General features: G+C 40.3%; 2 protein-coding genes across 7 annotated transcripts in view; one reads left to right on the top strand and one right to left on the bottom strand.

Moving 5' to 3' along the window:
- The window catches only part of atf6 (activating transcription factor 6), a 34,554-nt gene extending 31,073 nt beyond the window's left edge, over nucleotides 1-3,481 (bottom strand). The window contains exons 1-4 of the mRNA XM_078259096.1: nucleotides 3,219-3,481; nucleotides 2,383-2,459; nucleotides 1,443-1,512; nucleotides 64-161 (exon numbers count right to left, since the gene is read on the bottom strand). Coding sequence (XP_078115222.1) covers nucleotides 64-161; nucleotides 1,443-1,512; nucleotides 2,383-2,459; nucleotides 3,219-3,318 — 345 coding nt within the window. The 5' untranslated portion in view covers nucleotides 3,319-3,481. The remainder of the gene's footprint in view (nucleotides 1-63; nucleotides 162-1,442; nucleotides 1,513-2,382; nucleotides 2,460-3,218) is intronic.
- Nucleotides 3,482-11,368: 7,887 nt separating this feature from the next.
- The window catches only part of rxrgb (retinoid X receptor, gamma b), a 34,002-nt gene continuing 19,615 nt past the window's right edge, over nucleotides 11,369-25,755 (top strand). For 4 of the 6 annotated variants that reach the window (XM_078259094.1, XM_078259092.1, XM_078259091.1 and 1 more), the window contains exon 1: nucleotides 11,369-11,597. In XM_078259094.1, coding sequence (XP_078115220.1) covers nucleotides 11,384-11,597 — 214 coding nt within the window. In that variant the 5' untranslated portion in view covers nucleotides 11,369-11,383. Of the gene's footprint in view, nucleotides 11,598-21,304; nucleotides 21,455-25,755 lie in introns of all 6 variants that reach the window. The other 2 variants (XM_078259095.1, XM_078259093.1) reach the window with 1 other exon arrangement.

Raw genomic sequence — 25,755 nt, 5'->3', positions numbered from 1 at the left:
ATTGGAAATACAAGTCAAATGCTGAAAACCGAGAAGGACAAAGAGTTGAAGACAGTGACTTACTTGTAAGAAGTATGGGGACATGGCTTCCACAGAAGTAGGAGAAGGGACAGAGCTCAGAGTGTGGGCAGGTGACAGAGAGTCCAGGCTCACCTCACCATCTGGATACACAAGGACAAAGACGTCAGGAAAATGTGTCATATACTGTATGTAGGCTTATCAGCATAGGTGGGTGTGATTTACTATGCCTGTGTATTCCCACACATGAACTCAACACTAACACCCCTTCTATATCCTTTATTTATTTAGCATAAACCACTGTGTCCCATAAATACACACCTCATTAATAAGCTACACCGGCTGTCTTTGCAAATCAAATCATAAAGCAGCCATGCAAACATTAAACGAACAAACGCAAGTCATCCGAGTTATTTGGTCATAATTTCCCACATTTTTCAAGAAATATAGCACTAATAGTTTTTTATTTTATTTTTTAAACACCGAACCTGACCCATATACGGAATTTTACCACTAGGTGTCTCACTTGACTCAGCAGCTGCTCCGGAGTGAAACATAATGAGACTCGGTCTCGGTCGTTGCTTTAAAATGACGGGTCTGAAGCACGGATGTCTCATTTTGTTAAATGCCTGTTGCCTCCTCTGCTCGCATCTCAGGTGAGAGGGACTAAGATGTGAGGAGAGGAGGTGAGGAGAGGAATTGAGGAAGTACAAACTGAGAAATGAGAAGAGGGGTTCAAGAGCCCATGAATGAAAAAGAAGCAGAAAGTGAAGCAGCACCACAATCAATCAGCAGGACTATGTTTTTTGGCTAACATAATTTGTCTGCTTCAAATCCAAAATGTTTCCATATTGGCACAGTTTTAGTTTTCTTTGAGACTACTGCTGTCAGACACTAGTGGCTCCGTTAGTCTGTTTATAAACAACAGAAGGCGTTGTCATATTGCTTATTACTAATGCAATATAAGTTGGATTTAGTGATGCAGTCTGCACCAGTTGCTGATGTAGGCTACTTGTTATTATACCAGAACAGGCCATAATGATAAACAACGGTTCAGCAGATTTTCATAAAATCAAACTGGTTTAAGGTCGTACACCAGGACAACGGACTGGAAAAAATTTAAAACATTCTGAAAGAAAATAATAATAATAATCCTTAGTAAAAAAGTGATTTTCATTTTCTCAACATTGGGCCATCAATGTTGTATTCCACTTAAAGCTTCAAGCAGCAAAACAACAACAACAACAACAGTGCATCTGAGAATATATTTCTATCAAATTGCCACAGCACATCACATGGGTTGCATCATATAAATACTAAACAGATGGACATCTGACTCTATTTTAGTACAGTTCAGATTCCCCTTATTTCATGCTGAAATGTGATAGCTATGTCTACAGAGATATCAACATGTGCTGCTGTACCTGTGCAGGTGCTGCTTGTGTCCACTTCATTCCACAGCGGTATGTCGATATCAAAGTCCAGCTCACTGGCCTGAGAAACCAAACACACACTTTTTAAACAATGGACCTCATCAGAATGCAGATTGGCAACAAAGGCCACGTCTGATCACAGTCTACTCTAAGCAATGTGCGTATAATCACTGAGCCATGCATTTCTGCAATGTGCAGAAAACAGCACATCAATAAAACTCTTGTAAGAATTCCTTCTTTTTTTTTTTTATTTAAAAATTGTTATTGCACACAATGTCTGTGAGGTGCTGCTGTTCCTGTATCACATTCTGTTTTGTCTCCATGTCCCCATTAGCACTAGCATAAGCATTGGCTATTCGTTCTGGGGTCCACATACATACAGTCATACACACGTATACACATAAAACAAAAACAGCTCATCTCATTATTATTATAAACATTTAAGTACAGAAGAGAAAAAAAAAATTGTCATCCTTGAAACAAACATTAACCCAAACACAAAACCATGAATACATCACAATTGATCAAGAATTTATAGCACTGAATGACCTTAAAATTATATATTTAACCATCCAGTGCTCTCTCACATTTAGACTTTTTCTTAAAAAAGAGAAAAAGGCATATTTAAAATATATTTGTCATTTCCCCCATGTTTATATTTTATTTCATACACCATTTTTCATTGTTTATACACACACACAATTAAATTATTCCTAAATTGTTTGGAGATACTGCTTTAACAAAAGTACGTAAGTGTTCTTACGGTTGTTCAAAACATACTGTGCTACAATGTTAGCTAATGATCCACCTGTATCTCTAGCTCTGCGCCACTGTTAACAAGCACATGTCTTTTCGTTTCAGTCACAGACTATAAAACAGGTTTCAGTAAAGCAACATACATTTGCATACTGAGAGAGGATGTGTTACTCACATAGCCGGCATGCTCCAGGGCCTGAAGCAGCTCATCTGCATCTCCCAGGTTGTCCAGCTCATCAAACAGGCTGATGTCTGTGTAACAACAAGCATACAGCACATACAACATCTGGTCAAACTGCTTTCAATCCATTGGTCAGTGCCTCTTTAGATAACATTTCATTTCATATTATTATCCAAGCAGCAAGTGTATGGAGTCATATATACTTTTTGATTAAAATATTGGATATACTGGATATGATAAGCTAAACTAATTTATTTTATTTGATCATTATTATACTAGATAGTTGTGCAACTGTAGGCAGTTGTACAATATATAAAAACACTGTTAACAAAAGCATTCCTCCTCAGTTTTGAAGTTATATAAAAAGGAATTGCCCCTAGTTAAAAACTGTGCCTATAAGCATAGATACAAAACATTCAACAGTTATCTATCTATGCTATAAGCATTAAAGGAGGGGGGGTTAAAAAACAAGTGCAGCAAACTATCTTATCAGCAAAGTGTATGCACCATCATGTCTGCTCTAGAGCATTAAAGTGCTGTGTCTGTGTTAGAGAAGTGCACTGTGTGTAATGTCTGCAGCCATATTGCTGGTAAGTGTTTTTACATTACATCCAGGTTACATCACCTAACGTCACAGCTAGCTAGCTAATGCTAACTGTAGTAGCAACGACTTTAAGCGTATGTAAACACAAACACATCCAACCTCAGGCGTATGGACGAATGTTTTTGAAAAGGTTACCTTCTCACACTTTTCATGTTAGAGGTACGTCTGTATTAGTTATATATGTTTCCCTGTATGGGTCTGTAGAAAGCAGTTAACCGAAGCTTACCCCACTCTCCTCCATGGTCGATCGACATGACGCCTGTCTCACTATCCATCACCGGATATTGTTGATGATTTCCAAAGTGTAACGTTGAGTTGGATGACATTCTCTTTCAAATTAATTCGTAAATTGTCTCAGGAAAACAAGTCGCGATCAAGCGATGGCTCATAGGACTCATTCATGGTGCAGCTGTTTGGTTGGAAACTTCCTGTTTTTGACGCTCACATTCGATAGATACACGTCCGACTTTAACGTTGATCTACGGGTGCCACCAAGGGACTAATGTGTTAAACAGCAAACGCAGAGGTGCTGTGGAGAATGTACAGTAAACTGGTGCTGCCTAACCAGGCCACAAGGCGGCAGGAAAGTACTGCAGGCTTTGCAGCATGGTGCAAAAGTGTGCTCCATAAAGTTGACCTCTCCTTTGATTTGTGGATTTAATCTGACAGAATAGAGAATAATTATAAATGGACCTTAGGTTTGGGTTGTTTTACCAAACTACTGTTTCCAAGCTGAATAATCAACTTTGGTGCTTACGTTTTAAACCCACACGGATGAAAACTCCCGAAAGTGCTACTGTATGTGTAAAATCAAAAACTACTGAGTTCACCTGTCAACTGATCCATGTCAGTTACAATTTGGCAAGCTGCACTGTTGATGCCCATGATTGAAAGCTCTGGAAAAAGGTAATGAGTGGCCCTTGAGTTAGGATTGTTTGTCAAAATTCAACCAATAAGTGTCTGACAGCCTGAATGATTTAGGCTACCCTAGTTCAGAAGGAACCAAAACGGATGTCCTGTTCATAGGCTGGGCTGCTGGCTGTCCTCCAACCATCCAAATCACCCAAAACCTTACTTCCCATGTGAAGTTGTGAAATTGACAATAGTTTGATGAGGCAGTACTCTCTATGTTTATAAAAAGCAGGGACGTGCACAGTGACAGGCTAATGTTGCCTGGGCAACAACCCGTATGCCCTTATTGGCAGAAAAAAACCTAAATAATTTATTTACTTTTTTGCTGTTGTGGCAATCCATTATTAGTAAAGTTAACGAACTATAGGCTACTTCTAATTAAAATACATTAGTTTGAAAGTTGTGCTCAGCCACATACAGTTCTTCTCTGTCGCACCTCCAGTGGACATTTGTTTCTCAAAACACCTGAGGGCTACCTGACAGTACATTTGTGGCGCTGCAAAAACGTGGCCAGAGGTAGCCTACATATATCCCATGAGACCAGGTTGAAAACATCAGTGTGGCCTCCATCAGCAGGTTGAAACTCCTCTGAGACGTTTAAGCTGAATTATGAGTCACTTCCTGTTTGGTGAGTTGATGGAATGTTTTTACTCTTCGTCCTAAAAGATGACAGAAACAGGTTGGGACTGATTTCCACCTCTGAGTTATTTTAATGAGTTCAGGCACAGACTTTTCACAATAAGAGAATCCTTTATGAAACAGAAAAACAAATGGTAAAGATGAGATTTGAACTCACCACCCTCAGACTGTGCAACAGTTTCTGTTCCAACTGAGCTCTGAGGGCTCTGAAAAGTCATTTAAATATTTCAGTTAAGGTTAAACTTCACAGAGTCAGTTGATATCTGTGAAGCAGGGTTCAGGTTATTTAATGGATCGATAAATGTATTAGGCCTACACTATATTAAAGGGTTTTGATTGGTTATAACTTATGTCTTGGAAAGGGTTAAAGGGTTTTTTGAAAGATTATCTGCACAATTAAGATTTTTTAAGGGATTATCTGTTTAAGCAGTTTTAGGGGCAACAGAAAGAAAAGACAAACTTAGTTTGATGAAGGTGACGTTTCTTCTTCCTCAGACCTGCTGATGGTCCAGTGGGGACTGATGCTGACTGATACCCAGGAGATGTGGGTTCAAAGGTAAGCCACTCTGGAGTATTTGTGATGGATTGATGTGCTTTCCTACGTTGATTTCAAACATTGATTTCAGTTTGTGAATTTTCAACTTGCGAGTGTCAGATTTTTTTTTTTTAAAGTAATTTGTTGTTATCACTTTAAATTTGTTTTAGTCTGTAATCTGTTATTAAAGTATTAAAGTAGTTAAAAGTGTTAAACTCCTTAACATAAACAGAATAACATGTCATGTGACTTTTAACACAGAAAGAGAGATGATTAATATTAAAGAGACTGTTCTTCCCTGAGAAACTTTCCCAGAGGTCGTTTGTGCAATTACAACCTGGCGCTGCCCTCTAGTGGCCGTAGTAGTTATGACGGGAGCAATCAGGAAGTAAGGTGACGAACTGGCTGCATCAGTGTGGCCTCCACACTAGTGTTCAGTTGTCTAAGTGCGTTTTTAGCAGCGTATAATACAGTATAGCCTACTGTATAAGTTAATTCTGTTTCTAATCCTTCTATTTAAGATGAGGCCCTACCGCATGGCTACAGAGAGTGAGGAAGAGCATGCGGTGCATCGCGCAACAAATCAGACGGCTACATAATGACAGCTACATCTCTAATACATTAGAGAGTTACTATAAAAGATGATGCTGTGCACTATAGTATTCTGAATTTAAGAAGCTTCCACATATCGTTACAGTGTGATAAGGAGAAAGACTGATCTTCTTCTTCTTCCAAATGTGTGTGCCCGTCCCTGATAAAAAGCCTTGATGGGATACAGATATATTTATTCATTTCTACAATAGCCTTCTTAAAAAACAAAAACAAAACCATTGAAGGGACTGATTGGTTTGGTAGTATTTCTGATGTTAGTCAGCCTGGTGAATTTAGTTTGGCTAGTTTGTGCGTGTGTCTGTGTGTGTGTCTCCTGTCCTTTCAGGACCACGATTACGAGGTGCTAAAAGGTCAAATGGGTCTTAGGACAGTAAGAGTCTGATTTGGTGTGCCACTGGCGTGTCATTTCTGGTGTGAATTGTACTTTAGTGTCATGACAGGCAGAGCAAACATCTGGCTTTGAACCCCTTTAAGCCTATAGAGAGCCTGTTTGAGGGCAAAGCCTGTGTGAAATAGATTATAGGTTTTCCATTATAACTCTGGTTTTATGAAAAAGTAAGTGGGTAAAATGTATTTATGTAGCTCTATTAAAAGGCCTATTACAGAGATAGATAAAAGAAAGACAAAAAAAAGAAAGCCGGATACCAGTAATACTTAAATCAAAGAATCTAAAGTTATTTTTTCATTCAAAATTATATATATATATATATATGTAGTATATATATACTGTATATAACATGAAAACAGTTATATAATGATTTATGTGGCTCTGTGTCAAGTCTGAAAAAATAACTCAACAGTATTAACAGAAACCCTGAGTAACAAATCAGGAGTGTAGTTTTAAAGACACCATAGAGTTGTGTAGGATCCAGTTTTCTTTCATGTAAAAGTCAAAATATCTCAACCTCTACTATTTTTATTTGTCTCTCGTTCCCCTAACTTTATGGAAATGCAATATTTAACTGCTGAAGGCAATTTCATGTAACAGTCATCAAAACAGCCTATAAAAATAATCTCTGGTGTTTGGTGACCCGTTCCCGATTTGCTGAATCAGTAGGCTATATGAATCATTTGAATCAGCACATGCAAATGTCAGTGCACCTATAATTTGAGAGTGCCTGTGGTCATGAAACAAAATGTTTTTGAACTGCTGAGGGTCACAAAAATGCTGTAGGTCCTGCATGTTGTACACATATAAAACACAGACATGACATATTACATATTTAGTCAAAAGCTATGTCAGCTTCCTGTTGAATGCTTTCCAAAAAGCAGCTTCTTATCCAGTCAATCTGTAAACAGGTAGGCCTATGTTAGCGCCGTAACAGAATAAACCTTCTCTTATGGGGTATAGTCTTTAGACCTTGTTTGTGACTTTGAAATGGCACGGGAGCAGCGGTAAGTGACATTGTGTGCTAAAAATCAGTAGCTGGGCCTAATCCTTCATGGGCATTTCAGGTCGTAGCGAGATTAACCTGAGGTGGTCTGTCTGATTCCCTGCTGGATTGGTTCAGCACCATTCTGAAAGAACAAGCCCCCAGTCTGTATTAACTTATTACAGCAAGGTAAAGATTAATATAGAGGTCATCCATCTGCCTGGAGTCTGCGGTTCACCCACCGTTAACATAAACCTAATCAACTAATGTAAGCTATATTATTTCATGAATTACTGGTGAGTCCAGTGTAATGTTTATATGCTCTTTGTTGCTAACGTGACAGTGTCTATGCACTTCCAAGGTTGCATTGTAGCTCAAAGTCAAAGTGTCAAACATTCCTCCCAGATCTTAAAAATATAATCCAAGTGTCAGGCCCTATCACGTGTCCTGATGGTAATGGTAATGCACCCGTCTGGGATTGGAGTGGTGTGGATAATGGCATGGACGGTGTCTTTAGTCTGTGGATAGTTCACCGCTCATCATATTGATTGTGTGCAAAGCCCTTCAGATCAGACACAGACAGCAGATTAACAGGTTAACCTGATTGGTTGGCAGAACAGTTGAACAGAACATTTGCATAAAATAGAGTATTGGGGCTGACATTGCTGTTGAAGCTTCTGCAATATGTCTAATTTTTGTAATTCTTTAAGTATGACATCCATATTTATTTCTATTTTCATATTATTAGAACATTTAGATCATAACAATAATAAAGCATCACAGTAATGATGGCAGACTTTGAATATTCCCTTAAGGCTGTATTTACATGAAAATGTTTGGGGAACAATGCTATATAATGTGAAAATCAGGACAATCTAGGAGAAGTGCCTATTTAAGATGGCTAAAATGATTATATTAACATTAAATTATTGCATCATTTAACAGATTACATTTAGATTATCTTGTTAAGATAAACAAAACCCCAGACAATAGCTAGTTTCACATCATGTTATTTCAATGGGCTGTATTGCCTATAGCTCTACATATTAACAAAGATGTCTGTTCATAGATCAGTCAGATCAAAGCAAGATCCCCCCTTTAATAATAAAAATAATAATATTAATGAATTTTATTTATGGCCCCTTCTCATGTCACTAAAGCTCACTTTGAAGCCAATTAAGCATTTAAGCAGAGTTTGGGGCGGCTGTGCTCTGTGTCTCATGTCATCTGTATGATGGCTGAATATGATACAACTTTACCAGCACATTTGAGGGTAGAGATACAATAGCACAACGTTGTCCACTTGAGTCCAATTATCTCCATGCAAATCTGCTTTTGTAATCTAACAATTAATGTCTGTAAGACTGCTGCAAAAACAGAAAATTAAATTTGGAACTTGTTTGCACAATATATGACTCTCTTTTATAACTGTAATGCTAAATCTTCCACAATACTAATGAATAATAAACTATCATGGCAGATTACACTAAACTCATCGATGGACATAAAACAAATAAAACTGTCATTCAGTACACTAATCATCATTTTACCACAGAGTACAATACAATACCACAAACGTATTGTGTTTTGTGTGTCTATAATTTTGATTCTTTGGCCTCTTTGGAAGACAATTTCAACCTCAGTGGGTTATTTTACATGAATAAAATGAAAACCTGAAATCAAGACACCGCTGTCACTAACAATGACCAAAGACAAAAAGCCCCACGCTGGTGATCAAACAATGTAAACCTAATTAGGTGAAAAAGGAAGAGAAACTAACGGTAGATGGTGTTATTCATGTGACAAAGGGCTTTTAATTACTATTTACTACAAAACTAATTCATGTAAATTTGGCAGAGGCCTGTTAGTGTGTCGACAGCCTGTTTTCAATCAGACATACCTTACAACACATTCTTTTTGCAGAAAAACTGAAACAGAGTTCATCCATCACTGAAGATGTTGTAATAAGGTCTGAATACTTGTATGTTTGTGCAATTGCAATTATGCTCCGTTGTTTTTGTTTTTAAATACTTAGAATAGTTGACTTGCATTAACTACTTTACTCCCATTCACCACGCAAGGCAAAATAATTTGTTGGTGAACCACTAACCCAGCAGTGAAAAGGAGCGAGAGAGCTGGAGGACGAGCTTCTTCTAAGCAAAGAGAAACCCCTTTGCAAAAGGGAGTTCGAGCTACATTTCATCTTTTGTGTCCCAGATTGATGACCTATGAGATGGATGATGTTCTGTAGTGCTGTGTGGCATTGTCTTATCCTGGCCGACACAAAGAGGGGGAACACTTATCATCTCAGGCTTATGTATGGAGCAGGGGGCAGGGGTTGTCAGAACTGTGAAGAGGGTCCAGGAGGGTGCCCCCCTCCCCCCCGATAAAGCGTTGCGGAGATGGGCTAATGACAGCAGAGGCAGATGGAGAGAGCCGTCTCCCATGACGACGCAGCCAGAACCTCCATCCTTAAGCCAGAGAAGGACGGATACAGAAAGAGAAGGAGAGAAAAGAAGGAAGGGGCCAAAAGCAGAGAGAAAGAGTGAAAAAAGACTTGGTGTGTGTGTGTGTGTGTGTGTGTGTGTGTGTGTGTGTGTGTGTGTGTGTGTGTGTGTGTGTGTGTGTTTGGATGCCAGTCCATGCATTAATGTGGTTTGTATGAACACATGTCAAGTGCTGTTGACTTTAAAGGGGCGGTTTGTTTTTCAGGATTGAGTTAGCCTTTTTAGCTGCACTGCAGTGACTTGCTAGCAGGTGGCCCAGGTTTGTAGAGCTTGGTTTAGGATTAGGTTTTCGGACATTGTTTGGTGGGAATGGTGGTGAATACAAAGGGATTAGTGCAAAGGGTTGCTTCATTGACTGTGTGTGTGTGTGTGTGTGTGTGTGTGTGTGTGTGTGTGTGTGTGTGTGTGTGTGTGTGTGTGTGTGTGTTTGTGTGAGTGGGGGGTTCTGAAGTTGATTGATGAATTGGATATCCACCAAAATAAAACATGTTGCTCTAATTAGGCAAAAACAAAAGAAAAGGAACCTAAAAAATATCAAAACAATTGTATGATAGACTACAAAACGTTTGTTGTGAATTTGTAACAGGGTCGTTTTGGGCAGCAAACATTCCTATTGTGACTTTATTTTCAGAAATAATTTCTTAGAAAAGTAAACCAATAAACTGTTAAAATGTGAATTAACAATTTCCAAAAAGATCCACCATTCATTAAAAGAGAAAAACACGTTATGTCTAGTTCCCACGTTCCTCTCCTAATGGACTGTAGCCTAGAGGGGAAAAGCCCTCCCAAAATCATCTCAATGCCTTGAACCATGTGCCACCATTAGGGACACACAAAGGGAGATCTGACAAATGACCATTTTAATGTCCCTCTTTGACTTTAATGAATTTATACGTTATCTGGCCCTAATGGAGGCTGCGGTGGAGGGGATTGGCGCAAGACCATAACAAATGAAAAGGTCTGATTAGTGCAGAATGAGCTAAGAAAAAAATGCCATTCATCTTGGTTAGCATCCTTCTGTGCTCTTTTATGGGGCGCTGTTACAAGGACGGTGGAGCCGGGGGTGCTTGTCCCATTAGCGGGGCAGCCCAAAGGCCCGCTGAGTGGTCAGCGGCCCGGCGTTGACGGAGCGTCTGCCCGCTCCGCAGTTCAAGACTGTGAATGCCTCAGTGCGGCTTGACTCCTGAATAACCTCCCAAGGTACCGGGAGCTTCACCCCAACATGACCCCGCATTCTGAAGAGGGATGTGGGGGGACTCCGGGGGGTACCCAGACCAGGACTCACACTAGCAATAGGTAAACACTGGAGAGATCCCCCCAGACAAGGACGGCAGGAGAATAAAAACTGTGTTTTACGTTTGAAATGTGCATTCAGATTAAACAGACTAAGCAATGCCCGATTAGATATTTCATTAGATTCCATAATACAGATTAGGCTAACAATTATTTGGGAGCTAAAAATCAGTCTTTGAAAATTACACTTTAAAATTACACTTTTGAAATTCAAAATAAATGTATGTTGTGGTAGACATAACGAGGTCATTACAATCAGTGTCTGATTGTTCAAAATAATCAACAGCAGAAAATGCCAGCCTCATGTTTTTCTTATCTAAATTGGTAGCAATGTGCTATCAAAACTTGCTGGCAGCAGTTGTTTTTGGCATTAAGGGAGATATTTCAGATTAGACCATGCTGAAAAGCGATTGGAGGGGAAAAGCAGACTGTATTGAAATACACCGCCGTCTCTTTTTCTTTTTACATTTTACTGTGAAAATATTGCAACACGGTGTCACTGCAGGAGAGATGTTTCGTCATGATCGTGTTGGAGCTTGATATCGACCACTGTTGTCATTGGGAGAAGCCCTGTTTTACCGCCCCCCCCTCGCTGGGCCCCCGTGTAGAGCCGCCTTGCAGAGTTCAGTCGGGCTGGGAGAGGAATGCGCTGGGATGCGGAGCAGCACCGACTCTAGGAAATCGACGCAACAACTCGCACAGTATGGACAGTAATGATCCGTATTTACACCTCAGTAAGTACGCTTCAAGGATTTATTCAGAGCTCAGTCTGCCTGTTGTGTTCCTGGCGAAGCTGCAGCATTTTGTTTGGACTTATGAGGAGAGAGTGCGTTCGTTTCATGGCGTCTTCTCTAGCCTACAGCCTGCGAGCTGTGCGCGAAAGCGTCCGCGGACTTTAACCACGGACTCCCGTCTGTGAATCCGTTTGTTATGCTACTCTCTTTGTTAATTCTCGTTTTGCAACTGTGCCGTTTGAAATGAAAGCTGCGACCAATACAAAAGTCAGGTGATCGTTGTTGTGCCGGTCAGGCAAGGTCAGAGGTTGGCACTTTAATTGCGCTTATGTAATTTATGGCGCTTGTCGCGCGTCTTTTGCTAAACTGTTTGAGACAGAACCACAATTTATTTGTCTGGGGTGGTCGTCAGATCCCGAGAGAAATGCACGAAACAGCGGTGAGGAATGGCGGATCTCTACTGATAAACAAACTTGTAGGCTACTTTGTGGTAAAAAGAGTGTAGCTAAGACGCGCCCAGGTCAGCGCTGTGGCTACATTCAGCTGAATGACAGCATGATGTGATTTTGCTCAGTAAAGCTGAACTCTGCTCGGACTCGGCGACTTTGCCCTTGAACCAGCTGATGCCTTTTTCTTTTCTATTATCGTTTTTTTTTGTGACAGCCAAAAATTCACAGAGACAAGGAAACGGGACTCCACTGTGTGGAGTTTGCAACATGTGGGACACACAGGCTACATATACGTAGTATGGCAAATAAGCGCCAGGCCTCTGCTTCTGTTTTGCTTGTTTGTAAGTTTCGAACCTTCTTTTAGATTAGACTATATCTGAAGTAAGTCTGATGCTGTTTGAGCTCCACTGAGTCACACACTAGGCTATATGCATCATTTATCATGTGATGTTTTTTCTCTCTCCCTGAGAGATACACTCATTGTCAAACCCCACTGCAGTAGAGATGTGTCATGTGCTTGTAAACCCCTGTTTTCTGTTTGGGGAATGGATAATAATAGTGTACAAGATAACAAATAAAACCGGTCTTTGAAGACAAAACTATGCTACCCCTTTATGTTATCACAGATATCTCTGCACCATTTTGAGGGGCTGAAAATTGTTTCCATAATGAATGTGATTCCCAGGGGAATGAGAGAGACATCTGGATGGGAGAGCATATAGAGGGAATCCCACAGCATACAGGAGTAACAGAGCAGTCCCTCTGGGCTACAGAGGCTTTCTTGTTTGTCTTCAAAGACTCTGATCAGACAGTAGTGTCATCTTAAGGTTTATTCAGACTAGGATTTTATCAGACCACTGTATTATTGTGCAGATATATTTTTGATCCTTTATTATTAAGTATGAGATATTAGTTAGTCATATCCTGCTAATCAGTGGCGTGTCCAGACCTTTTTGACTAGGGTGGCCCAACTGGGGCACTGCCTGCACACACACACACACACACACACACACACACACACACACACACACACACACACACACACACACACACACACACATCACATTACATTAATTTACCATGTATCCACTTTAACCCTTAGCGACCCACCACAGACCCATGTTTGTCTGATGTGATAGCAGGTCAACAGGTCAATGCCACACAGAAGTGGTATACAATATCCGAAAGCTGGGAACATGAGGAATACTTTGAAATGCACAGCAACATGCAGGTTTTTCCAGTCATAAATCTGTAATTAACATTGTGTTTTGGTTAATTCCTTAATTACAAAATTCAAATAAATAAGGTCCCACCTATGACCGGGCAGGCAATCACAGTTTAAGATACAGATAGTTTAACATTTCACTTATACTTAATTTGTAACTTTGGTTTTGATTGAGACATTTCTAATTTGAATTGTATTTCAGGGTTTATCAAACTGTTTAGGAAGTACGAAGAGTTGCCATTTTAAAGATGCTCATCTCACAGAATTTTATCAATCTCGGTTTCAGTGGAGAGTTTTGTTGTCCCATTATGGTCATACAGTAATGCTGTTGCAGCTTTCCAGCCCACAATTTCTGGCAATCTTAGTAAAATGCTAAATATTTAATTAGAATTATAATTTTTGAAGACTATTAGTACTGGTGGTGAATCAGTCAGTTATCAGTTTAACCCTATAAAGGATAGTTTTTATTCTACTATGCCCCCAACTATGATTTATGATGTATTTTTTGCATCAACAGCCCAAACATTAAAACATGAAAACAAAATAAAGTCGACTCACATCTTGAATGGGAGATGGTCACTCTAAAATGATCTGTCATCAGTGTGTGGCCAAAGCAAAGCAGTCAAAAAACAATCTGGTGATTATGTGCAGATTGTTTCGTGATCCACTCAGCTTTTCCCAGACATGTGGTGTTTCAGCAGGTTTGATGCAGGCCTGCCCTGGGCTTTAAGTAGAATCGGCATTTGTTTTAATCTCTTAGCTCTTCAGCATTTTTTCTTAAATTTTCCGTTAGTGGAAGTGATTATAGACGCACTGACAAGCACCCACTCACTAAATTTGACAGTGAGAACATATTTAGCTTGCAGATTAGGGAAGTCATGGCAGAAAGAAGAATGGGATGGGAGAGTGAAGGAAGAAAAATAAAGGGGAAATGTGTGGGGACGGGGGGAACGGGGGGAAGAGTTGATGTGAACTCTCATCACTTGCCAGGGGTCAGAGATTCACTAAGAGACAGAGAGGGACACACCCAGTCACACACTCATGCCTAAACTTCACAGCTGCAAATATGCCGCCCTCCTATATACATAGCTTATTGCACAGCAAAATGTGACCGTGATATCATGTGAGTTAAAGAATGTGTGGGTAGTACAATATGACTGTGAGGTGCTGGCAGTATTAAACCTGATCTCTAACGGCCGATCCCTGCACATAGCATTACCCACCCACTCCTGCAGAATTTAATAAACCATACAGGTAAAGGGGTGTGGTTCTCTGCAGGTATTTGCTCAAGAATTCTGTTGCTTTGAGACCTGCAATGCCTCAACACATGCATTAGCACACAATGCACACAATGGGTTTATTCCCAGGCACTTTTGACTGAGTGTGTGTATTTATGTGTCAGTGTAAAAGAGTATGCCTATTGTCTTGACTGTGTGTGAGTGGGTGCTAATTGTGAGAACAGGATGAGGGAAGATAAGGGGCGTAAGGAGGCCATTCTCTGGGCTAATTGCCAGTTATTAGTCATTAGTGAAGAAGGTCAAAGCCTTGATTTAATTCCAGCTTTAATCAAGCAGAGAACCTTGAAAGGCACACGAGCTGCAGCGGTGTTAGGTTGTGAGATGTGTATAGCTATTTCTTTGCTAATTATGCAGTAACAACATACATGTCACACATGGATGCACAGCAACTCTAATTTTCCATGCACTGAACATAATGTAACACATCCCTCTGATCTTAAACATCTATGCATTTCAGTGTTTGCTTCTAATTAAGTCATCAATCGCAAAGGCATAACAGCTAAATATGTGGCTATATTTTACATCAAGTGTTTAATATATTCCTGTCTTCTCCTGACAGTGTAGCTTAGTGTAGAGTATTATGCAACAACTTTCACATGCACACACACATGGAGCAATAGCTGTTGATGTGTCTCTAAAACCAAAATTATTCCCAGTCATCACTGCGGGGTAACATTATTGGTTGCCAAAAGAATAAGTGGATAGGCGACAGTGGAGCAAGTATTTGGATCATTAAATTAAATACCACACTATGAAATACTGCATTACAAGTAAAAATCCTGAATTCAAGATTTAGTTAAATAAAAGTACAAAAGTATTCGCTACAAAATGTACTTAAAGGTGCAATATGTAATACAGTTACTGTATTAAATCCAAAAATGACCACAATATGTCATCAGATATTAAGGAAACATGCTAAGTTGAAATACTATCATTTCTAACAACAAATGCTAAAGCCAGTATTTCTCCTTTGAAATTTTCATTCCGTGACGGAATTTCTGTTTGTGTTTTGGCCTGTGTGTTGTTATCAACTGCCCAGTTTGACAGCCAGGCCGGGTTGCCAGATATAACGTTACCTGTAAAAACGCAAACCCAGCGCACTACAGCTGTATTACAGCCATGGAAGCAGCAAACAAACAAACGGGATCAACAGAGATAGATTCTACCCGACCTAAAAAAAACCTTGGCATGTTTCTAACAGTGGCATGACCAGAGACGTAACAAACCCTGGGTAAATATTGGAGATGTGTTTAAAATATGGAGACAGCATAGAGCCCAAAAGAATGCAGAGTTGGCTAATTTCCTCCTGAACAGGTAAGCTTCAGGCTAATTTATCACGGCTACTAGGGACGGGTATGTCATTATGTCATTTCAACATTTGTGTACTCACATTGAATACTTGAGTTGGTTACTCGCAAAAACAATTGAGACAAAGTGATCCTGACTGCTCCTGGCTAATGGCACCATGCTAACACGCCATAACTCCTAACGTAAGCTAACGTTACTGGAGGACCAGGCAAGCAGGCCACGGCTGTTTAAAATGTGTAGCCTGTTCAGCGGCCTTAGCCGACAAACGGTGAGCAATTTTAAGACAAAAAAGGGTGGCTGTGAATTGGGTAGCTGGGACCGTGAGTTTGCGCTGTTTTTAGCGGTTGTTGCCGTCATTTTAAGCCGAGAAAGTGTGTCTGTCAGTGGGGTGGAGAGGACGGCGAGGTAGTGGTGTTTTTAGCAGTTGATGCCGTAATCAGTCGGATACAAAGCTCTGCGTGAGCACGGGCTTTTATGACTGTCATAGCCAGCATCTATTGTTAGCTACTCCGCTGTGCTGTGCAGATATGTCTGGCTATTTGAGACTAGCATCTAGCAACATTGTTGGATACTGAATTCTCAACCTGGCAACCCCCGTGACATTCGAGTCTGGGGAGGAGGGGCCGGGGGAGACGACTCTCTCCAGTATTTTGAATTTGGACTGCAATAACTATTTTAAATGCTAGCTTTTTTTTTTTTTAGCTTTAAAGTATCAATGTACTCATTATGTAGACTGGACTCTTGACAGTGTTATGTTATATTATTGGATTGTTATTTTTGATGCATTAACTTGTAAGGAGCAGTGGAGCTAATTTTAACTCCTTCATATACTGAGTAGTTTAATCTATAATGATATACATTTATAAACTGAGCATAGGTTTTATAACGTAATGTACTTCAAACTATAGGAGTAAAAGAAATCTAGTGGAGAAAAAAATACAATATTTGCCTCCGAAATTTACAGTAGTGGAGCTGAAGACATAGCAGAAAAAGGAAATACTTAAATAAAGTACAATCTCAAAATTATACAAAGTACAGTTCTTGAGTATATTTACTTAGTTGCTTTCCACCACTGTGTATAGTTATACAGTATAACATCCTTTGATATACCCAGACAGAATGTCTGACATTTTATAGACTAAACGACTAGTCACTTCATCATACTTCATAGGATTTCTTGACAATTATTAACAGATCAATCAATAAGGAAAACAACAGTTTGTTGCAGCTCTATAGCCAGAATCAGTCCCAAAACAAGTATGTGATTAGAAAGATAAATAGGAATGGGCCTGATGATGAGGAGAGATTTATGGCTCTCAATTTCGTTTGACTGACGAGGCAAAGAGTTCTTCATTGCATGCTGTGCCCCTCAGGAGCAACAGGTAACAGTACATTATGTCTAATTAAACCTCTCCATTGAGAGGTATAAAGAAGATGCTGAAAACCTTACTTGGCTATTTTGAGTGCTCTGAGTGCAATTTTAGTGTACTCCTCTCTACGGTGCCCCTAACAACTCAACACACTGCGATTAAGAGAGCCCATGCAAATAGACACAACACGAGCAGATGAAGAAACATCTTCACCAATTTGACGACACGTGCGCATCATTTAGAAGAAGTGCTGCACATACAGTAGAGAAGCTCGCAACACAAGGGGATACTAAAAAGTGATGCACACTGCTGGGGCATGCTTGTTGCTGCCATGGTTTGTGGCTTATGAAGTTATTCAAGTCTGCTATCCGTGATTGTGATCACATGATTCAAATATAATAAAGAGCAAAAGGCTAACACTAGGTTAACAGCAGATATCTGCAATAACATATGCGATCACGATGTTCAAATAAATTGACGGATAGCTGACTTCAATAACTTCATAATCCACGAACAGCAACAAAAAGTGCTGCATGTCACACTTTTTAGACTCTTGCCTCTTAATTGAGAGGTTTAATGAGACATAATGTACTTAGCTGTTACCTGTTGCTGCCATTTTTGCTCCGCAGGGGCACAGAGTGCCATAAAGAACTCTTAGCCTGGTCAGTCAAACCAACTTCTGCTGAGCCATGAATCTCTCAAAATCTCCTCCCATCATGAATTGAAGATGTTTCTTCATTTCTTCACAAGCACACATTGTAACATATTTTTCTATTCATTTTTGCTTTTCACTAATTTCTTTTTCTACTGCCTTTTCCTACAAATGCCCACCCAACCGAGTGTGTTGCCTGATCAAAACTCACTGCTAGCATCGAGAGGATGTAAATAGAAAACTGTCTCCTCTTGAGATCCGTTTAGCGGGGCAAACTATCTGAATTATTGCTTTTCTGTTTCTGAGTCCAACTATACAAGATTTACAATTTGTAGATACAAGTATACATGACAGTGATGACAAAATAGCGATTAGATTATTAGTCAGATTATTAGTTGCCAATTGTCCTCCTCCGTGTTCATAGTCCATGATGGATCTATGAATGCTAATTATGGCACTCAGGGTTAATTTGGCATGTTTTATGTGGGCCATGACACACTATTATAACACAGCATGCATTTAAGAAGGACTGTATTATTTTAGCTTCTCCCTGTGGGATTTGTTACGTCTAAAAGAGAGGCAGCAAGTGTCTCTTCTTCTTCTCCGTCCTCCCCTCTTCTTGTGTCGGGCTGCTGAGTCTCCTGCCAGGTTACTGTCACTGAGGGGATCTGGTTACTGGTGGCTCTCCTTCAAGCGCTGTATAGACATTTGATCCAGCCTCATGCAGGCGCACTGCACAAGAAAACTCAGTTGAGTCATATATAGTAAAACAGATGCACACATGTTGGGGAAGGCTTATCAAGTTTTTTTGTGCTGTCAATGCAAATGACTGTTTCCAAAGCTTGAAGGGTAGAATAGGGCGAACATTTGATAGCATGGCAGGATAGATTAAAAGGAGCAGCTGCAGACTAAAATCAGTGCCAATTTCACATTTATTGGCTAGGGGTATTTTCTGGTGATAATGATATGACATACTTCAATGGCCAAGAATGCATGCTGCCTCTAATGTTGTTAAACAAAGTTAACTCCTATTTTCGTAGGCTGATTTAAGTGCTGTTTGTTCCATTTTATAAGGAACAAGCCTGTTCTGATACACAAAGCCTTAAAACGATCGGACTAAAGATTGAATCCAACCCTGCATGGGTTTTGTAGTTTATTTAGGTTCCCTTTGGGTTTGTCATGAATTGTTCCGCTTTGCTTTTAAGGTATATTTTTGGCCTGTTTTTGCATCTGGGTTGTTTGCTTCACCATCCACTGAAACAGACAATTCCTGACTTCCTGGAAAGCTTGTTAAACACACAAACATACTAACAATGTACACGTAGGCAACTCCGCATGCCACAACAGTACCATTAAGCATGCATGCTGGCACAGTTATGTCTGGGCATTAACACTAGAAGTGCCGGAATTCCATAACTACTAGAACTGCCGTGAACGGTCATTTTGACCGCCAGATTCCAAACTCTATAATCTCTCATGATACATACCTAATTGCGATATTGTATTATGTGTTGTGTTAGGATATCTTTAGAAAAACGTAATAACACCGAAATGTACATTTTAACGAGTTTAATTATACATTTGAGTAGTAATACGTGTTTCAATAATTCATATCATGGCATAGTAAACCGTAATTATTTCATCCATTCATATCCCGAAAAATATGGTGTGGAAATTCATTTAACTTAACTCATAACAGCCAAGTAACAATTAAAAGTATCTTATTTGAACATTTAGCTATAACCTAACCTGGCACTGCCTCCGTTTTGGCGTCTGCTGCAGTGCGCAGCGCTGCTCGGACCGTGCGCCGCTGCCCTTTTTTCCTCCATAATCTCCGCTCTCAGCTCCTCTGCCAGTTGCTGCATGAATTTTACTACTGGTGCACTCCTTAGAGAGGATGTGTGCAATTATTCCAGCCAGTTCGAGGATGTATAAAGTTATATGAACATATAAACAGCCACCGGCCATCTATGTGTTCCGCGCCTTTCACAGAGCAAGCGCCCGGTGTTTGCCTTCAGATTCAGAACTGAGTCCATCCACGCCTACGTTACCGACTCTGGCTTTACTTTCGGCCCATCGGTGATGCCCACACTTGTTACTTGAGACCGCTAGTTACGTTTCTCTGACAGAGACTATGGTAGTTACTGAGCAACCAAGATGCATCTTCAACCGCGCGAAAAATTAAAAACAATACCGCGAAAATCCGAGCGGTCAATATGACCGTGTATGGGCGAAATAGGTAAAAGTGATTGTATTTTCTTTGCCTTTTGTGTAATGTATATAAAAAACAATTTTAAATTAAAATACAGACTTTTTTAGGAAAAGTCAGGCAGCAGCAGGATTGTATTTTTTTATTCAGCAAAGTTATTACACGGTCAAATTTCAAAACGGTCAAAGTGACCGTCATGGCCGTTCTAGTGTTAAAGGAAACAGAGCCATAATATCATTCAGTTCAAAAATAGATTAAAGAAATCAATACATGACCAATACAGAAAGGAATAGACAGAAACATAGAAATGGAATTGTAATGTGAAGCTATTGCTGTAAGTTATTGTAAGAGATGAAATATTGTATGCTGTATTTTTGCATATCTATTTGTTTTGTAATAATATGATGTTGTGAAGTAGGGGCATGACCTAATAAGTTATAATATCTTTTAAAATTTTGTTTTTGGTCTAAATTCTGATTGTTTGTGTTTAAAAGTGGTTTACATTTTTTTTCTTCTTTTTTTTCTTTTGCAACATTGTTGATTGTTCGAGATAAATAAATCAAATCAAATCAATTCAAAGCTGTTTTGAGGGAGATAGAAGAGAGAATTCTTTAGCCTCTGGTTACTTCTTGTCACTTCCATTCTCAACACTCACATCCCATTTATACCACCTACACATTAGAAAGAAAGTCTGTGACTCATATTCAGCAAAAGGGAAGAAAATGAAAAAATAAATGTCATTGACACATAAAAACATCTGCTGACGACAAGAACATCAGTGTCACAGTCTCCCCGTGTTTTCCGGTCCTGCTTCCTTTTAAGAGGGAGCAATCGGAAACTTCTGGTTGTACTGTACACTTGGTGTGCAGTACACATGACCACCCTCCCTCTCTGTGCCAGAAACCCTGTTCTTCCACTACAACAGGTGTCTCTGTACAGAGAGTTTTATCAACGCTGAGAGAGAAAGAGACACGCTTTGAGTGGGCAGTAGAAGAGCTGATTTGTGCATCAGTCGCTCAGTAAACAGTTCCTGTGGGATTGGTCTCTGGGACGGATAATCTGGGTAATCCTATAACCGGTGGCGGTGGACTCAGCCTCTTTAGCTCTTCCCTTACGCCCCGTCCCTTTTACTCGTCGACCCCTCTGTTCCTGCTCTGTCCTGAAAAGTGGTTGATGGTCCACGTATTTTTTTTTAGTTTGTGACTGAGCCAACACTTGAGTCGGAGTCCTGATCCTGGGTGAGTGGCGTCCGGCCAGGGCCACACTTTCACCCGAAGGCATGTGGCACCCCATGTCATCACCTGCAACTGGAGGCAGCCCTGCGAGGGAGATAGGTTATGGCCACTGTGAGTAGCCGGGATTTGTTTTGCTTGTGTGTTTATTGTTGGATCAGATCAGATCAGAATCAGAATGTATGTTGCCTGTCTGCACCGCTGTTGCTCTGTGATTTTCCACAGAAGTGGAGCTTGAGTACTAAAAGCTAAGGTAATGCCTTTAATCCCACTCTTTGAACAAGTTATTTTAAATTCATTTCCCCAGCAGGAGAAACCTGCAACTCACAGGGCAAATTTAGCAGTTGAACTTCTTTGCATTTGGGGTTTTCCTTATGGATTATATATGATCCTCGCTGTAATAAATGTATTTTTGTAGGGATGGTATCTTTAAGATACACATTTTGTGATGTTATTGGCCCCCAACAGCTCAGGTTTTGTCTTTAAAATCATTGGATCATTTTAACCAATTGTGACAGGTACAAGGCCTTGTTGTTGCTTGTGACTCACTTGAGGTCTCAGATGTGGTCAGCGGGGATACCACTCAACTTCAAAGGACGCTTCCAGCTCTCATTGCCTTGTACTTCACTATCAGTTTTTCTCTCAACACTTGTCCCTTCCTATTACCCCTCACCATCCTGCGTTCTCTTTCTGTCTGTCTGCTGTCTGTCACCCTGCATCCTTCCATCAACGCTCACTCTGATGAGGTTTCTTTGCTTTTCCTCCTTCCTGTGTTTAAAGAGGTGTGGGAGGTGTTGATGTGAGCTTACTTCCACACATACTGTCGTCGGCCCATTAACTGGCTCACTGTGTGTACGTGTATATGATGCAATGTGTAGGTTCTTTTCTCTAGTGTCCTTGAGAGAAGCATGTGACGCTCCTGTTTACAACGGTAGTTTGTCTATGCTGAAGATGTTCATTCATGCTCCAGCTCTGGGCTGATGAATGGATATACATAATAGTGGACACACTGCACAAAGCATTTTCCAGCTTCTGAGCTTGACCCTGGAGTTCAAAATGTCCATGCTAATCCACCTGTGCTGCATGTACATGATGTCTACATTTTCTGTTCTGCTCTCTTCACTGAGAGCACAGCAGCTGTGATTACAATAATACTCATCATTACTCAACAATAATGTTTGAGCTTCAATTGAATCCTAGGAATAATTCGTCAAAACAACTGGGCTAGGGTATATTAAAAGCTAGAGGATTATACTGGTTTTCTATGTTCTAGACAGCCATTAGTTTCAGTCCATAGCAGTATAAGGTGAAAGACTCCATACTTGAACCGCTGCTTCCAAGTATAGAATTCAGGAGCTACGTTATTAGAAAATAAACCTGCCAGACAAAAATAAAACATGCAAATAATGTATTTTGGTTCTATTTCAAGCTTATTTTGAGTTTCTCTGAGTTAATTTCCGCATTGTGGTTGTATGTATAAGGTAAGAAATTAATAATAATAAGTTAAAGGGGTAAAACATGCAAAGCTACCAGTCCTTTTAGGGCTTTGATATGGCAATGTCGGTCTGTGAGTCGATCTCCCACTAGCTCCAGATTAAAATAGATCGGATGGATTGCTATGACATATACGTACTGCTCAGGATGAATCCTGATAACTTTTCCTTTTGGGGCCCCATCAAGTCCACTGTTTTATTGGTTAATGGCCAAATACTAATAGATACTGCACTTTTTGTTTAGTGCTAAAGAGCTAATGTTAACATGCTAACACACTTAACTAAGCTAGTGAACATTTTAAATGTTATATCTGCTAAACATCAACAGACTTTAGCATTTAGCTTAAAGCATGATTCTAAGTACAGGCTCACAGAGCTGCTAGTGTGGCAGTAGATGCCTTTTCTTGTTAGTACCTTAATTGATAGCCAGATTTACATACAAATGTTTGTTTAATGTAATAATTTGAGGAAGGTCATAGTCTGTACATCGCTCGTTTTCGTCTGACGCAATTTTGTGTCTCTTAAGTGAAGCGGAAGCCTCAGTGGATGTTTAAATCAGGTGTACGTCTGTTTTCTTTTAGGTTTTATCGACACACTTTTCCACCTCTTTGTCCATGTCCAACATATTTTCTCTCCCAGTTTTTAGATTAAACTCGAGTAACTGTAGCTACTAAGCTGGTTGATGACTCTGGCTGTCTTTTTAGTATCTGGTCACAGATCCAGAGGTCAGGTCACCCTGGTCACACTCACTTGGTCACAGCATGAGCTAAGTGTGTTAGTGTGTATTCTGTGTGTGTGTGTGAGTGTGTGTGTGTATTAATGGCACATACCCATCTCTCCATAGCCCTCTGTAGCAGTGAGACAATACTTCAGACGATGCTTTGGTTTGCGTCGGGCCTTTCAGTCCACCTGTTTGTTTGTTTTCCAGGAGTGCTTGGTCAGCCTGTTCTGCCTGTCTGTTAGCTCTTGTTGGTTAAGGTCCAAACTTTTTTGATCACTTGCAAAACAGTCTTTATCTCGTCCCTGTCTCAGCCATGGCCTCCTCATCGATCCTATGCCTCTGTGTAAAAAATATCCCGCTAGCCAGTCTGTGGTGTTTGTGAATGTGAGGACACGGCAGCAATGGCCTACATATGGGAAATACAAAATGATGATGTGTACTTTCTGTTCATTTGTTTATCTGACATTTTATGTTATTTGTTTGAAGCTATGCTATAGGGAAACTACATAGCTAGGGGGGATACAGTAGATGGAAATGGAGGTATTTCTCTTCTTTTAATGGAAAGCAAATTCTCTAGAGAGTTCACTCACTTCACTATGGCAGAATTTAAGGTCAGATAAGTTTGCCAGCTCAAGTGCTTGTGTTGTCAGAGCAGTATCCCTTTATGGGAAAAACATTTTTTTCTTTTTATTAATATTTTCAACAAGAGAGAATGCTATAAACAGTATCTGTTCAACTGATTATGTTATGGGCTATATTTATTTTGCCGTTAAACTCCAAAAAGGCAGTCAGAAAATGGATCAGGTTACCTTGAAGCAGCTTTGGACAGTTTGCTGTTTATGTAACAGTAGAACATATCTTTTCTCAATAGAGAATATATTATTTTCTCTCACCAATAACTATTTCAATCTCCTCAATCGCAGCTGTGCAGAAAACAAACAAGCGCTTTTCTAAATTATGGATCTAATGTTCTCAGCCAGGTGGAGATTAGGCGTGTGCAGTGGTGGGATCATGTGAGCGTTGGGGAGGGATGCCATTTCGTAGCGGGACACAATGCGCAGCCCCATCCACCCATCGTCCCTTCCATCCATCCATTGCTCCCTTCCTTCCTATCTGGCTCTATCCCTGTCTCTGTCCCCTCCTCGGCCTCCCACCTTCTTGACAGCTGGCCTGCTGAGCTGCAGATACTTACCCAGGGATAAGAGGATTTACTGACACAATTGATCAGACACCAACCTCATTTAGCACAGAAATGAATGTTCAAAGGGTGGTGATTTTGTCCTAGTGTGTGTTTTTTTCTCTTTTCTAATGTGAAAGACGACGAGTGTGTGTGCACACGGGAAGTGTGTGTGTATCAGACGAGGGTTCATGGCTGGCGCTCATGAGCTGGATTGGAAGCGAAGGGATTTCTTAATTACATGTCCGCTGTATCTAATGAGCTCCACAGGCTATCCGTCTGATTACTTTAGGATGCGTTCTGCTCTGTCACTTGGTCACTGTCAGCCTCAAATACGGGCATGAGAGCATGCACTCTCGTACACACACACACACACACACACACACACACACACACACACACACACACACACACACACACACACACACAAACATGCAGACACATAACTGACATAGGTATTAAACAGATTGATGCACACGCTGAGGATCCGTCTTTATGGGGGCTAATCTGATAGAAATTGTTTTGTTGTTTAGAAGCCGATCTGCTGCTCTCACCCCTCGTCACTCACTGCCCCCCCCCCCCCCAATATACACTCCCTGGCCTGTCTCTCCAGACAGGAGATATTATTAGCTAGTGGGCCATGGGTTTATTGAATTACCACACAGTGAAGTGCTCCATCCAGCCACTACCCAGTAATTAACAGTAAGGGATTTAGAGGGTTTGTGGTCTGTGATGTTTCTTTAAACCTGTTGATCGGCACATCAGTGTGATACATCTGTGGCTTAGGCTGTTCTTGGCCACACATGTGAGAATACATTGTGTTTGACCTACATAAATGATCATCTAAAGCATACAGCAGCTGTTTGATGGTGATGATGATGTGACATTGGTGCTCTGCGTATACAGGGAATCTGAAATTGTTTACACTGTTTCAGATTACTTGTTTACATTGTGATATAAGAAATAATGATTTAAGCATTTTCCTTTTGAGTGAATACAATGGAAAAATATTAACGCAAAGAGG

Source organism: Sander vitreus, chromosome 9, assembly GCF_031162955.1.
Source record: "Sander vitreus isolate 19-12246 chromosome 9, sanVit1, whole genome shotgun sequence".
Lineage (NCBI taxonomy): Eukaryota > Metazoa > Chordata > Actinopteri > Perciformes > Percidae > Sander > Sander vitreus.
The sequence above is the reverse complement of the archived record's forward strand: the minus strand, read 5'-3'. Positions and strand labels throughout refer to the sequence as shown.